We start from the raw sequence: 14,676 nt of genomic DNA on the forward strand, positions 1-14,676 counted from the left end.
TAGGGAAGGACATGTCCCTCGCACATGACTGACATTTCACTGGGTCTCCAGTGATGGCCAGCTGGTTGAGGTTCATAAGCCAGGTCAGGGTTAGTTTTGACCCGGAATTCCCCCAACCCCTAGTGGCTCAGACTACAATGGAAAAGGTAGAAGGCAGAGCTGATAGAGGTAGGAGCCAGACCAGTGGATGGGAATGATGCATTGCTAGGCTTTTCCTGGACCTGGCTGCCCAGAACTTGCCACGTTCTTGAAGATGACCTTGAACTCCCGATCTTCCTACCTCCACCTCCAGAGTGCCGGAATCACAAGCACGTGCCACCATGCATGGCAATATTCTAGCTTTCTAAATGTGGACTGGGGCCCAGTGGGGGTGGGACTTGTCTATAGTTACACAGGAATTCAGTTGACGCTCATGTAGCCTTTGGGCTGGGTTCTCAGGTGAGCAACCTTGCCAGCCCTTGGAGGTGTGGGAGTGATGGTCCAGGCTTTTGTGGTCCCCTTCCTGGCCCTGGAAGTCACAGAAGGGACCGGCTAATTTGTTCATACTTGAAGGCTCCACTCTCTCCAGGCCTCGGTGTCCCCATTCACTAGAAGCTGGGGTTGAGGGCTGGGGTGACTTAGTGGTAGAGCCAGAGTCCTTTACTGGCATGCATGAGGTCCTGGCTTCCATCAGCGGAGCTGGACAGTCCGGCTGCTCGCAGCATTCTCCTGGTTCCACATTTCATTATGGCTAAGTCTGTGGAGGCCTAGGAGCTCTGGAGCTTTGAACTTCGAGCTGCGAGGAGCCTGATGGGAAGTGCAGCTTGGGAAGCTGGGCAAGCGTTCTGCTTAGGTGACACGGTTTGGCTGTGGCCTCTGTGAGATTGATGGAGCTGCTGGTGGGAAGGGCCAGCAGAGGGAATGAGAAGTGGAGCTGTCCTGAAGGCTGGGGTAGGCAGAGCAGAGACATCTCTGGATGTGAGGCTTGGCCTGGCCGCAGGATCTGCTAGTGGAAGCCCTGGGAAGATTACCTCAGAGGGTGGAGGATTGTGGGTGCAGACACCAAGTGAAGTGCTCAGGTAGGGATGGGGTGTAGGTTGAGCCAGAGGTAAAGCCAGAGAGGAAATCTTCAACTCCATTCCCGAGAAGCCCGGAGGCAATCTTCAAAGCCAGAGTTTGAGCCCTCCTTCCAGCCTAGCGCTGACCCAGCTTCTATCTACCAGAGGTCAGAAGCTTGCAGCACTTTGGTTAGTGAAGAGGTGCAGGAGGCTGATGGGAGTTGTAGTTATTGACCCAGAGACGGATGGGAGTTGTAGTTTATGCCCCTAAAGGGCTAGTGGAAGCTATAGTTCCCACCCGTGGGGAGCTGATGGGAATTGCAGTTTCTGTCCAGGGTACTCGAGTTTTCAGACTTAAAGGGAAGACTTACCGACACCCCAGCACCAGACCTTCCCCACTAGTTACCCTGGGCCCTATTTTAGCCAGCTTGCCCCTCCCAGATGGCTGTGTATGTATTTTCTTTTATTTTTTTGCTTTCTTCTTCTTTCCGTTGTTTCATTATTGTTTTAATAATAATAAGAGGGCCAGAGGCAGTCATAACCTGGCCAGGTTCTGGCGGTCCATGGGGGTTCTGGGGAGGGGGTGGGGGGAAGTCAGTGGGGGTCAGAGGTGGAGGGTGAAGAAAGTGGAGCATTAGGTTTAGCTCAGACGTCATGTGATGCCCCCCCCAGTCCTCCCCACCTCCATGTTTCTTCTGAACTCACCACCTCCCAGAGCCCGATGGAACAACCCCCAGCTTCATTGTGCCTGATCCTCCCTGCCTACTGTCCCACACTGCATTCCCGTTCAGTCTCCTCTCCTATAGCCCACGGAAATTAGCTCCAAGGCCCTGCCCATGGCCAGCCCCCTCCCCAAGAACTCACACCCACATAGGCCTGCCACCTTCCCTCCTTGCCATGCCCTCTCTACTGACCCTTCCTTCTCCCACGATGACACTTCCCCTGCCCTAGCCTGCACTGTGCGAGTTCAGCCTTGTGTTTAGTGAGGGGGAAGAGGGCTCGAGAGAGGGAGGAGAGCGAGTTTTCTGGAGGAAGCAGGCTGTCCAGGGAGTAAATCAGGGAGGGAGATGCCAAACAGATAGACAGAAAACGTTGTACGGAAAAGTTGTTTTTTCTTATTTTTTTTCGGGAGAACCCGCTTACACAGCTCTGTTTGTAATTTTTTTCTTCATGCTAAAATCACACGGCCTATTTGTTGATGTAAGTTGCCTGAATTCCGTGGTATGCTATCTTCTTTTTTAAAAACAAAAGCAAAAAAAAAGCAAAAAGAAATATATAGAAAAAAACCCTAAAAGATATTGTTGTTAGGTTTGTTTAAATGCTGCTGTTGTATGTTTTTAAAGCCTTAAACCAGTAGAAAAGAAAATTACGTTTCTTTTCAATTTCCTTTCCTTTCTGTTCCGTTTGGTTTCTTAAGACGAAACAAAAAGACCAAAAAACCCAGAGTCACAGAGCCCGCGCGTGGGGTGCCCAGGGCATCCGAGCCGCAGCCCGCTTAAAGCGCAGGCGCTGGCCGGCTGGCGGGCGGGCCCGGCCCGCGCTAGTCTCCGCCAAAGCCGATTGAACCGATTTGGGTGTGAGGCTGTTGTTTCTCTCTCTGTGCCGGCCGCCCGCGCCCCGGCCCTCGCTGACGCCCTGTCTTCTCTCTTCTCTTTCTTCTTCTAGGAGGAGAGTTAATATTGCCCATTATCACGGAGGACTCCTTAGACCCCCCTCCCGTGGCCACCCGGTCCCCCTTCGTGCCCCCGCCCCCCACCTTCTACCCCTTTCTCACGGGCATGGGTGCCACTCAAGACACCCTGCCCCCGCCCGCCGCGCGCCGCCCGTCCTCGGGGGGCCCGTGCCAGGCTGAGCGCGACGACAGCGACTGCGAGGAGCCCGTGGAGGCCTCGGGCTTCGCCTCTGGGGAGGTCTTTGATTCCAGCCTCCCCCCCACGGACGACGAGGACTTTTACACCACTTTCCCCTTGGTCACGGACCGCACCACCCTCCTGTCGCCCCGCAAGCCTGTGCCCCGACCCAACCTCAGGACAGATGGGGCCACGGGCGCCCCCGGGGTGCTACTTGCGCCCTCCGCCCCAGCCCCCAACCTGCCTGCGGGCAAAATGAACCACCGAGACCCGCTGCAGCCACTGCTGGAGAACCCACCCCTGGGGCCCGGGGTCCCCACGGCCTTCGAGCCGAGGCGACCGCCTCCCCTGCGCCCTGGCGTGACCTCAGCCCCCGGTTTCCCCCGTTTGCCCACAGCCAACCCTACGGGGCCGGGAGAACGCGGCCCCCCGGGCGCGGTGGAGGTGATCCGCGAATCCAGCAGCACCACGGGCATGGTGGTGGGCATCGTGGCGGCGGCGGCGCTCTGCATCCTCATCCTTCTCTATGCCATGTACAAGTACCGCAACCGGGACGAGGGCTCCTACCAAGTGGACCAGAGTCGGAATTACATCAGTAACTCGGCCCAGAGCAATGGGGCGGTGGTGAAGGAGAAGGCCCCTGCTGCCCCCAAGACGCCCAGCAAGGCCAAGAAGAACAAAGACAAGGAGTATTACGTCTGAGCACCCAGTCCAGGCACCGCGCCCCACTGCCAACTGCTCTTCCCGGGAGGGCCCGGGAGGAGGGTGCGGCCCTCTCCCTGCAGGGGGACCTGGAGACCCTCTCCCTGGCTGCCTCAGGCTTCTCCCACGAAGAGGAAACGCAAAAAAGAAAAGGAATATAACTGTGTGCTCATCCCCTTCCCTCCCGCTGCCCACGGCGCCGCACTTCATCTCTGGGGCTGGCTGTCCTTCTCAGCTCTGCGCCGTCAAGGCAGGGCACGTGCTCACAGCCCTGGGTTGATTTATTTTTTTAAGGGGGGTAGTTTTATTTTGGTGGGGCTGGGCGGGAAGGAAGGCTGGGGTTTTTGTAAAGTGTCCACTGCGCCGTTTGTTTATTTCTCTCGGATTTTTTCCTTCCTCCCTGTTCCTCTGGCCTTCCTTCTCCTTCCCAGCCCTTCTGTCCTGGTTCAGGCTTGCTGTGTCTCTTGTCCCTACCCTCCTTCTCACCCTCTCCTTCTTTCTTTTTCTTTTTTTAAAATCCTTTTTCTTTTCTTTTTTTCTTTCTTCTTTCTTCTTCTTCTTTTTTTTTTTTTTTAAATCTTTAGTTTTCTCTGCTTCCCTCCCATTGGGTTTCCAGAGACGCTGGGAGAAGGAGGGTGGGAGGGTGGGGCCAGAGCGGCCCAACTTGGGTGGCTGGGTCCGGGCAGTGGGGTTCATTCTCCTAGTGCCCCAAGTCCCCTCAAAAGGAGAAGCTCCTGCCTGAAGTCACCCAGGCATAGGGCTTGGGCCTGGCCAAGGCCTGTTGTGTGTGTCGCTGTCGCTGCCGGGCAACGTGCATTTCTGGGAAGCCGCTGGAGGAGCGGGGTGGGGGGCGGGGGGAGGGGAAAGGCAAATGCAGATATATATTAAAAAACAAATAATCGAGGTACCAGAGCTGCGGTCTGTAGCATCGGCTAGCTGCAGGTGTAGGGAAGGGAGGGAGCGAGGCTGTGTCTGCGGATGGCTGGGGTCACTTCTCCGCCCATGGGCTCCCTGCTCCCCCAGTTTTTTTTCTCTTTGTTAACAAATGTGTCTGAGTCTTGGAAAACACCCCAAACCCGGAAATGTGTGGGAAAAAGAAAACAAAAACTTTCCAAATTCCAACAGTCCTGTGTAGTTTGTTCTGGGGTGTGTGCTGTTAGGTCCTGGGTCTGGGCCTGGTCAGGGCCTCAGTGGGTGCACCTGACTGTCGGTAAGTTTTCTCTAAATATTTATGTGTTTAGTGTGAGAAGATGTGTAAGCCCTTAGAGGACATCTTACAGGAAGCAGTTCTCTGCTTCCACTCCATGGGTCCTGAAGATGGATTCAGGTTTCAGGCTTGGTGACAAGTGGCTTTGCCCACCGCACAGTCACTGAGCCATTTCGCTGGCACCGTTTCCCAGACTTTCGAGTTGAACACAACATCGGGCTATTGGACAGCTGTTCTGTGTCTCACATTTAAGTCCCTGCTGGGCTGAGGTGGGGGACACCTGGGGCTTGTGTGTGGGGTTCTATGACCTTGGCTTCTCAGATGGTAGGTATGTAGCAGCCACTCACGGGGTACAGTCTCTTCTGGTGGCCAGGGTGGCAGTGGCTAGCTCGTTTCTCGGTGCTGTTGACTTTGCCTGGCTCTGCTTCCCACTTGTAGCGTGTATGCCACCTCCAGCTCCTGAGTCCAGGTGAGTCTCTGTGAGCTTGGCCCCTTGGACCTACTGGCTTCCTGCTCTGCTCGTTCTCTGTGTGGCAGGTCTGGGAGCCTGGGATGATCACACTGACTCACCTGTCTAGGGAGGCTTGGACATGGGGCAGTAATGCCAGGGTGTCCTGTCCCCAGCTGGTCATGCCTCACCCCCGGGGCGATGTGTTACTACTGTTCTCTGCTCAAAGCCCAGATTTAGACTCCTGTTCTTCACCTCACTGTTAGCTACAGAAAACAGACAGCAGGAGGGCCTTTGTGACAAGAAGGGAAGGAGTGGCCTTGCTCTTACTGGAGCGATTGTTATAGTGACCCTGACTGAGGATGATGTATTCTAGGGGTTGAAAGGATGGCTTCGTTAGTGCTGGTTGCCATGTAACTGGGACTCCATCTGCCTCTCAGCACCAGGCCAAGACCTGTCACTCAAGGGCTTGGTTTTCTAAAGAAAGAGTTTTGGATGTCGCTAATGACTCAGTTTACCTTTCCAAAAGGTTCTCTCGGCTTTTCTGGTGGAATCCCAGCAGCTTTGAGGTTAGAGACCCCCACAGTAGGCATCAAAAAAGGGCATATTCCAGATGGGTGTGGGCAACAACCTGAGTTCATCCTCAGCGTTTTGTCAGGTGACGTCAGATGCAGGGAGGCTGTCATTCACCAGAGGGACAGAACCCTTTGTCCTGAAAATTCTCGGCCCCCTGGGTAGATCAGGGGTGGCTATTCTGTATATGGTAGAGGGTAGAGGAACAACTCTGCCTGCTTGTGGAACCAGAAATATTACCTCTCCCTTCTGTCTGGGGAGTATCACTAGAATGTGTGTGTGTGTGTGTGTGTGTGTGTGTGTGTGTGTGTGTGTGTGTGTGAGAGAGAGAGAGAGAGAGAGAGAGAGAGAGAGAGAGAGAGAGAGACAGAAGGAAAATGGCCAAAGGACTTAGTTTCTCAGAGACTCAAGAGCCACATCCAAGGAGCAAAGCCTGCAGGACCAGCGTGTAGGGCAAGGGCTGTCTTCTGTTTCTCATCCATGTTTGTGCACACGGGTGCATGATGCAGCCTTTTTACTGAGGTACCCGAGAGCAGCACACAGGTAGATGCAGAGACCGTGTAAGTGTGCCACAGGTGGTGCAGCTGTTGGGCCAGCTACTGACTGCCTGGGCGGCACACTGTCTCTGGGACACTGCGTGGCTTCTCCTGTGAGCAATCTCAGCAGAACCCAGAGTCTTGGCTGATTCTAAGAGGGACAGAGGTCCTGTCGCATGCATTCCTGTCTTTCTCTGTGCTAGATGGCACTGTGGCCAGACCAGGGCTCAGGAGACATACAGACAAGGGACTCATGTTCTGATCCTGCCTCCTCCTGGCTGTGTGTTATGGGCAGTCTGTTTCTCATCTGTGAGAAAGGACAGCACATGGCAAGATGCAGAGAGCTCTGATGTGGACTGTGAAAGGGACTGTCGACAGGCACCTGGCTCAGAGCACAGGAGAGCCAGCCTTGGGAACCTATGTGAGAAGGCCTTTCTCCTCCCCTGCAGAGCCTCAGCTCCAGGAGGAGCTGCCATTCCTTTGATTTTATCTTTAGCCAGTCCCTCCTCCATGGCAGCCCTCCAGCAGGCTCTGTGTGAGTGAGGATGTAGGACCAGTGACCCTCAGGGAACCGACCTGCTAGAGGCTGGGAAGAGGCCGATGTGTAGCCCTGACCACGGGTATAATGACACCAGAGTCATGAGCTGTCCCTGAGCCCTGGAAAGGAAGGCCCCAGGGTGGGTCTGGAAGGCTTAGGAGAGTGTTAGATGGGGAAACAGGAAGAAGACCCGGGCAGTCACATGTATGTGACAGGAGTGGGGAGAGGCTGGAGAGAGGCCAGGCCAGCTGACCAAGGGCCTCCGTGACACAGAAGCTGAGACCTTTTGCTCTTGCTGAGCTAAAGAAGAAGATGATCAGTTTTGAGTCCTGGGGCAGGCGGAGTAGTGGGCAGTGAGGATGTGTCCTGTGGTCTTGGCCTCTCTCTGGTGTGCAGCCTCAGGGGGAGTCAGGGTAACTAACGGTAGTGTTTGGGGAGCCTTCTATCATTCAGACTGCCCTTTGCCCCATCTGTTAGAGGGAGGCCCTGAAAGGCAGCCCTCTGAAGGGACCCCTGGAAATGGAGCTCTTTGCTCCCCGTGGCTGTTTGCAAGGGATAGAAGAACCATCTTTTCTTCCTCCTCTTCCCTCCATCCCTTTGTCCTGCTCCCTCTTCCTCCTCCTCTTCCTCCTTCCTTCTCTACCTCTTCCTTTTCTCGTTTTTTTCCTCCTTTTCATTCACCTGTTTTCTCTCTATATATAAATTATTTATTTGTGTGTATCATTGATGGGAGGGACTTTTGTCCGTGTGGAAGTCAGAAGACAGCTCTGTGGAGTCAGTTTTCCTCCCACCATGTGGGTTCCAGGAATGGAATTCTTATGGTTCGGCTTGGAGGCAGCGCCTTCACCCACCATTGCCAGCTCTGCCCATTGCTTCTCCTGTCTTGTTGCTGCCATCATGGTCCTCCTCCAGTCCAATCACAGATTCTCCAGGAGGCTACAGCCATGTAGACCTCAGGATGGACTGGCCTGCTGTGTCATGTGTCACCTTCTTCACTGACCTGTTCAGGACAGAGAGGGAACTGTGTCTAAGGAGCAGAGTGATGCCTGACCCTTGGTCCATGTTCATGCTGATGACTAAACATCCTGCGTGGGGCTCAGGTCTGAGCTTACTGAGCGTATCAGGATGGGGTGGGTGGTGGGGGATAGCCTTGTCAATCACCCATGGCTTTAGTGGCCCCAGCAACACCTACCACACCCCAGGACCCCTCCCCGACAAAAGCCAGCTCACTCGCCAGCACGCTCTCTTTTTACAGCCTCGCGAGGGTGGCTGGGTTATTTCTTCCTCCACATGGTGGGGTGAAGGGAGAGGGGTAGAGTCCACCTGTCAGCCTGGGGGAGGGAGGGAATGAAGAGGTGGTCTCCGGCTGCTCCACTCACTGTTTCTGGATGTCTTGAATGGTATCGGGCAGTGGCAAGTTTTTGGTCTCAGGCAGCAGCAGGGCAGCTAGGCCACTTAGCACTGACACCACGCCGTAGACCAACAGGGGCAGCCAGGGGCCGTAGACACCGAGCAGTGGCACCAGAGGGCCTAGGATGGCTCCCCCTCGGGCTGCTACCTGGCCCAGGCCCACTGCTGTCATCCTGTGGGGGCACATTTGCCTATGAGTCACACTTTTCCTGCCCTGGGCCTTGACCTTTGACCAGGCCCAACTCCACTAGGTCCAGGGAGGCCCAGTGGGCCAGGTAGTGTGGAGGCTTAACTGGGGAGCCCTGAGACCATGTGAAAGGGAAACTCGTGGGGACCCCTCTAGCTATAATGCTCTTTCCTTGAGCCAATAACAGCCTCACCTGAGCACAGTGGGGAAGAGTTCACTGCTCAAGATGGTGGCACAGGTGAAGGCAGCCCCCAGGGACCCCAGCCCCAGCACAGCCAGGGACGAACGAAGGACCCCCATCTCTGTGAACAGTGGTGGTATCAGCAGAGTCTGGCATCCTGTATTCCCCCGACTGTTCCCTGTCCTTTGTCTGCCAAATGTCACTGAGTCATCCTTCCAGTGTCCCCAACCTCCCCACCTTCTAGCTCCTCAGAACCAGACCCCAGGAGTCTTCCTTGCCTCCCTTCCTCTCCCTCCCTAATCTATTACCGAGTTCCGGGTTAGCTTTCCTGACCGCCCCACCATTCTAACGTCCATCACTGTTCAACCCCCTGCCACTCTCCTCCATACCCCAGCAGCCTCTCTCCTAAGTGTCCTCTGCTGTGGACCCTCACCGTCTGTTCTGTTTCCATGCTCCCCACCCGCCCAGGGGAGGCAGGAGAGCCTCAGCACAGTTTTGCTTCCTCTTCCTCACCCGCAGCTGAGCTGCAGCTCACCGTGGGGCACCAGTATGTTGGCCAGGATGCTGAGTCCTGGCAGCACCAGGGAGCTGGCCTGGCAGAGACGTCGGCCCAGGCGGTCGAGCAGCAGCAGGCTGCCTATCTTCACTGGGAGGTCCACAACCCCGACGAGCACCTGAAGCAGGAAGATATTGCTTCCTAAGGCCTGCAGGTTGAGGGCCAGGCCGTAGAAGGTGAAGCCAAAGGCAAACCTAGAAGTGAGGGTCGGTGAGTCAGCCTGGGGTGGCTGTTCTTCTGCTTGCCCCACTGGCCTTGTCCAGGCCCACCTTAGGCACTGGGAGAGAAGGGCTGGTGGTACCCAGGGAGTAGCCAAGGAGAGAATCTGGGTATTTCCCCCTCTCTCTGCTTGGCACTCCATTTGGGTTGCTATGTCATCGGCTCTCGAGTCCATGGAACAGTTCTTCCCTACAGTCTCTGTGGATTTGAACTTTGCCTGGTGGGGCAATGGGCCGTGTGTGCTGGGTGCCTCTAAACAAGATGGACTGGCCTGTCTGATGGACCAGCTTCGGGTCTGATTTGCCTCTCTAGCTTTCCCAACGTCACCGTTCCTCCCCATTCAATCTTTCATAGGTACCTGGGCCTGCAATCCTTGTCCACCAGCCCACATGGCCTTGCTTGTCTCCACTGGGAGCCTGACCATAGATAGCAAGGTCCCTGAGCTAAAGGTCTCTACCAGTGGCCCATCCCTGGCTGCCTGGTCGCTGTCCTGACCAGGCTTCCCCATGGCAAGTAGTCTCAGGTAGAAGGGCATCTACCAGCACAGCATGGAGATGAAGGTTCGGAGGCGCAGCCCAGGCGTGTGGAGTAGGGTGCCTAGCCTGGCACGAGTTTGGTCCCCACTCGCTTCCTCCTGCATGGCTGACCGCAAGACCTGTGGGAGTGGGGGTTGTTAGCACCAGGTGTCCATACGCCCTCCCCCAGGGACCCTCCTTCAAGAGCCAGGGCCCTCACTTGACCTCCACGGGTGCTCCTGTGCAAGGCAGGGAGAGGGTCTGAAGGACAGGGGACAGGGTCGAGGGAAGGCCCAGCCTGACTTACCTCTATGGTCAGTGTGTCTCCTTCTGCCTTCTTCCTGTTTATAGCAGCTACCCTTTGTAGTTCCTGCAGGCCCTGGTCCAGCTTGCCCACCGTAAGGAGCCAGCGTGCTGATTCTGGAAGCCACCTGAAGTGGACAGGTTGGGGGGAGCACTGATTGTGGCCTCTATTGTATCACCTTCCCTCCCTGTCCTTCTGTCCCCTCTGCCTAAGTGGCTTCAGGGAATTGTAAACTCCAATCTCAGGGCAACTGAGGTCAATGGAGGCCATAAAGGACAAGGTGGTAGCAGTGGTGTGTGTAGCCAGGCCACCTTGATCACCACCTGTCTCCTTCCTCTCTGAGTTTGGGGGCCCCATGTTCTCTAGTTCCTGAGAAGGCTGCTGGATAGGGAGGGGCTTCTTGTTCCTTCCCACCTCCTTGTCACATGACCCCTCCTCAGCCTTGCCAGAACCAGGCCTGAGTGCCATAAGGGACTCCGATGGCTACCAGGGTACCTCACCATCGTGGCATCTTCCATGTCACACCTGTTTCCTTCTGCCGTCTCCTGCTGCCAACAGCTTCCCCACTCCCTGCCCAGGGCTCAGGCTGGTGCCAGTGTCTCCAGCATCACCCAGCCCTTTTGTCTGCTCTTCTGTGAGCCCCGATCCCTGAACCCTTCAGTCCCATTGTGCTTGGCTTTCCTGGCCCTGTCTGTGTCTGTGTCAGGATACGGCTGCTGGACACCAACTCGCTTCTCCCCATCTCAGCATCCAGCACAGGCCACCCCCTCTCTCACCAAACACAGCGCCCCCGTCCCCTGCCCACTTACTCGCTGTACTGAACTGCTCAGCCCCCAAGTCTTTGGTAGTGAGCACCACACAGCATTGCACCTCCCTCCAGGCCTCTGATCACCAAAGGCCCCTCCCGCACCCAGAAGGACATGCTGCCCCCTTTGAGCAGTGGCTGGGAGGAGCCATCTGTTTTATGTCCACTAGGACCCTGATCCCCACCCCCCGGGATTTGAAGGACAAGGGAGGGAAGGGAATGCCAAGTACAAGTAGAGGACATGATTCTCAGTGACCTGTTGGCCTTGGGTGACCTGGAGAGTGACTGGGGAGAGGCTTTCTAGTCCCACTGGGAAACTAGGTAGGAGGAGGCAGGGGTGAGGAGGGGTCAGGGGTGGGGAGAGGTCAGGGTGAGGAGGGATCAGGGTGAGGAGGGGTTGAGGTGAGGAGGGGTCAGGGTGAGGCGGGGTCGTGCAGGTAGTTGGAGACTTGAGGCTGGAGTTAGGAGTCAAGGTGGCACTGGGGATGGTGCGGGTGGGAGTAGGGGTGGGGATGAGGCAAGTTGAGGCAGAGGTTTGGGGTCTGCAGAGTATGAAAGGGGCTAGAGTGACTAGCAAGATCCCCTGAGGAGGGAGCATGGACAGTGACCCCAGTTTGTTGCTGGGCCACAGAGGATGGCACCTGGCTTGTTGAGGGTGAGCTGGAGCAGGGGGCATCTGGGCTTCGGCAGCTGGGATAAGCATCACAGGCTCCAGTGGCTTCCTTCAAGCCCAGGTGGTCTTGACCCCCAGAGCTCCTAAGCCCTCTGCAGAAAAAGGGGAGTCTCCCACATTGACTGCCCTCACGAGAGTGGGTGGAGCCTTTTTCAAGGAGAAGGCTGCGGGCACCCACCATGAATATACAAAGTAGAGGAAGAAGGGGGCAGAGACAGCCAGCTGCAGCATCCTCCAGCTGCGCACACCGTAGGCCACAGAGCCTGTCAGGATATGCCCAAAGCTGAAGCCCAAGGCATTCAAGGTCATCATCAAGGGGCGGGCCTGGGCTGATGTCCACTCCGTCACTGCAAGGTGCAAGGAAGGGGGTCAATCCTGGGGCCTGCATACAGCCTTCCCAACCCAGCCCCAACTGGGGGACATACAGAGACTGGCTGTGTTCATCATGACACCTGCCACTGCAAAGGCCACCAGGAAGCGGAACAGGCAGTAGAGGGGGAAGATGGGGATGAAGGCAGCTGTTGTGCCGGACACAGCTGCCTGAAGATAGCTCCAGGTCAGCACCCTCCTCCGCCCGAACCTGTGGGGCACATGGGGAGACATGCCATTGGCCAGCAAAGAACCCACGAAGAGCTGTCTTGTTGCCCCCTGAGATGAGGAAGGCGCAAAGCCAGACATGGGCCAGACGCACATTCTTTACCCACGGGAGGGCTGTGAGCATGAGGAGGGTCAAGGCAGAGTTGGCAGCAGCACCTGAGCAATGGCTAAAGGCTGGTGTGGGGCAGAGCAGACTTTAGCAATGAATATTTGGAGAGAAACGGTGCGAACCTGTCAGGTCCATTCAGGAGAGCCTGCCGGGACCAGTTGGACATACTCACCTGTCGGAGGCGTGGCCGCACACTGCAGCTCCTACCAGGATTCCAGCCAGGTAGATGGACTGGGCCATGGGTCTCAGGGCCTGGGAATCACACACCAGGTCCCACTGGAGGAAAAGAGGGCCAGAGTTGACATCAAGAGGAGGGCAGTCCCGGCAGAAGGGGCAAAGGAGAAGGGAGCCGAGGCACCCACATGTTTAGTAACTTGGTCTCTTAAGGAGTATCCTGTCACCCTAACTACTGGGTCAAGACCCCTTTAGTCTTATCCGCTCTCTCCTGAGCCATGGCTCTTGCTGAGAACCCTCCACCTTCCCTGGAGGCTTGCTTCCTCTTGCACACACACACACACACACACACACACAGAGTCTCTCTCTCTCTCAGGGTCCTTTCTTCTTCCTGCTTGCTGGTGCAGCTGCCACTCTCCACTGGCTTGGGCTGTCTGACTCCTCCTCTTTTCCTTTTTCTCTTCCTCCTTTTCTTGGTGTGTGTGTGTGTGTGTGAGAGAGAGAGAGAGAGAGAGAGAGAGAGAGAGAGAGAGAGAGAGAGAGAGAGAGAGAGAGAATGTGCATGTGTGTACATGGCATAGTTCTTGCGAAGGTCAGAGTTCAATCTCTGGAGCTATCTACCTTATGTCTGTGACACGGTCTCTCGCTGAACCTGAGGCTCACTGATTAGACTAGGCTGTCTGTCTAGTAAGCTCCGGGGAGCCCTGCTGTTTCTGCCTCTCTAGAGCTGGAATTATAGTCATGTCACCACTAGGCTCAGCTTTTCCATGGGGACTGGAGAGCTGAACTCAGGTCTTCATGCCTTCAGGCAAGCAGTTTGCTGATTTATCTCCCCAGCCCGCCAACACCTCTCAGGAGAGGCCAGTGCTCAGCCTTGAGACAGCCAACAGGTTCCTCTGACTGAGTGACCTGGAGTCACAGCCGAGGCTCGGCTATAGGTGAAGCCGTTGGGCAATGCAGAAACAGGGGTGCCAGTCTGTGTAGACATAACTCACTGTGTAGCTCAGGCTGGCCTCAAACTCACGATTACCCTCCTGCCTCCCGAGCACTGGGGTCACAGGCGTGATCAACTAAGTCTAACCTGGCAGGTGGACTCCTACTGCCCAGTCCCCTGTAAGTCATGGTTGCCCCCCAGTGAGAAAGCCTGGGGAGGTGTATTCTTTCTAAGATTGGAACAATTGCGTCAAGCCAACTGTGACTGTGAGTTCGACCTCCTGAGGGCTGTTACCGTGGTCACGATTGTGGACGTGAAGGTACTGTGGTCGTAGACCCAGCCATCCCCACATGGCTCGGTGTCTGCGTCACTCCAGTTGGTGGCTGTGGTGTTGGGCTCCATAAGCTGCCACTGCGGTTGGCGGAAGCGACGGCACGGATGGGGTTGCAGAGCAGGGCCAGGTGGGATGGAGATGGTCAGGAGGGCATTGGGCCCAAAGTCCCCAGAGACACTTGCCTGGGCAGTGCTGTTGTCCAGAAGAGGCACCCAGCACCGGTGGCGGGGCACGGCAGCTGAGAAGTTCTCCAGCATGTTCTGGCTGGTGACCCATAGGATGGGGGTCACCAGAGCCACGATTTGAAGGACCTGGAACCTGCCCAGGCCTCCTACTCGGTCCAGGAGTTCAGGAAACGCCATGGATTTCTCCAGGGTGCCAGCACTTCACGGAGACTAGCCCAGGACAGCAGGGTCAGTCTGATGAACCTCCTTCCCCCACGGTTCTGCCCACACCCATCTCCTCAGGTGCCTGTCAGGGTAGCTGTGCCACTGAGTCAGAGCAAACAAGACTCTGGAATCTGCCTGCTCGCTGTTACTAGGAATGGCTCACCCTGAGACCTGGATGCCCCGGCTGTAATCTGGAGGCCATTGGGGACCTCACAGAGAAACAGCAGACCCTAGTTCCCTGAATAAAAAAAATTGGGAAGCAAGGAGGGAGGAGACAGAAGTCACTCTGACCAGAATTAAAGTGTGACTGGGAGCCGTTTAATAGGAGAGAGTTTAGTAACCATTCCTTCAAAGTTTAACCAGGTGACTGCATTGCAAGGGAAAGGCCTGCCTTCTCC

At 56.0% G+C, this 14,676-nt stretch overlaps 2 protein-coding genes across 32 annotated transcripts in view; one reads left to right on the plus strand and one right to left on the minus strand.

Annotated features, from left to right (window-relative positions):
- The window catches only part of Nrxn2 (neurexin 2), a 114,041-nt gene extending 109,330 nt beyond the window's left edge, over nucleotides 1-4,711 (plus strand). For 17 of the 31 annotated variants that reach the window (XM_075973274.1, XM_075973284.1, XM_075973276.1 and 14 more), the window contains one exon: nucleotides 2,703-4,711. In XM_075973274.1, coding sequence (XP_075829389.1) covers nucleotides 2,703-3,589 — 887 coding nt within the window. In that variant the 3' untranslated portion in view covers nucleotides 3,590-4,711. The remainder of the gene's footprint in view (nucleotides 1-2,702) is intronic. The other 14 variants (XM_075973290.1, XM_075973296.1, XM_075973291.1 and 11 more) reach the window with 1 other exon arrangement.
- A 3,116-nt stretch (nucleotides 4,712-7,827) lies between these two features.
- On the minus strand, nucleotides 7,828-14,251 carry Slc22a12 (solute carrier family 22 member 12). Its single transcript, XM_075974963.1, has 10 exons — nucleotides 13,850-14,251; nucleotides 12,620-12,723; nucleotides 12,167-12,321; nucleotides 11,920-12,088; nucleotides 10,267-10,390; nucleotides 9,984-10,099; nucleotides 9,205-9,419; nucleotides 8,682-8,790; nucleotides 8,271-8,474; nucleotides 7,828-7,891 (listed from the first exon to the last, which is right to left on the minus strand). The coding sequence occupies exons 1-10, from the start codon at nucleotides 14,249-14,251 to the stop codon at nucleotides 7,828-7,830; spliced, it is 1,662 nt and encodes a 553-aa protein (XP_075831078.1).
- Nucleotides 14,252-14,676: the final 425 nt, after the last annotated feature.

This window comes from Microtus pennsylvanicus, chromosome 5 (assembly GCF_037038515.1).
Source record: "Microtus pennsylvanicus isolate mMicPen1 chromosome 5, mMicPen1.hap1, whole genome shotgun sequence".
In the NCBI taxonomy this organism is placed as follows: domain Eukaryota; kingdom Metazoa; phylum Chordata; class Mammalia; order Rodentia; family Cricetidae; genus Microtus; species Microtus pennsylvanicus.

Coding starts and splice junctions, on each gene's coding strand:
- Slc22a12 (XM_075974963.1), bottom strand. CDS start 14,251: ATGGCGTTTCCTGAACTCCTGGACCGAGTAGGAGGCCTGGGCAGGTTC. Junction 10,100..10,266: donor GAGACACACTGACCATAGAG/GTAAGTCAGGCT, acceptor CCACTCCCACAG/GTCTTGCGGTCAGCCATGCA. Junction 9,420..9,983: donor TTCATCTCCATGCTGTGCTG/GTAGATGCCCTT, acceptor CCTCACTTCTAG/GTTTGCCTTTGGCTTCACCT.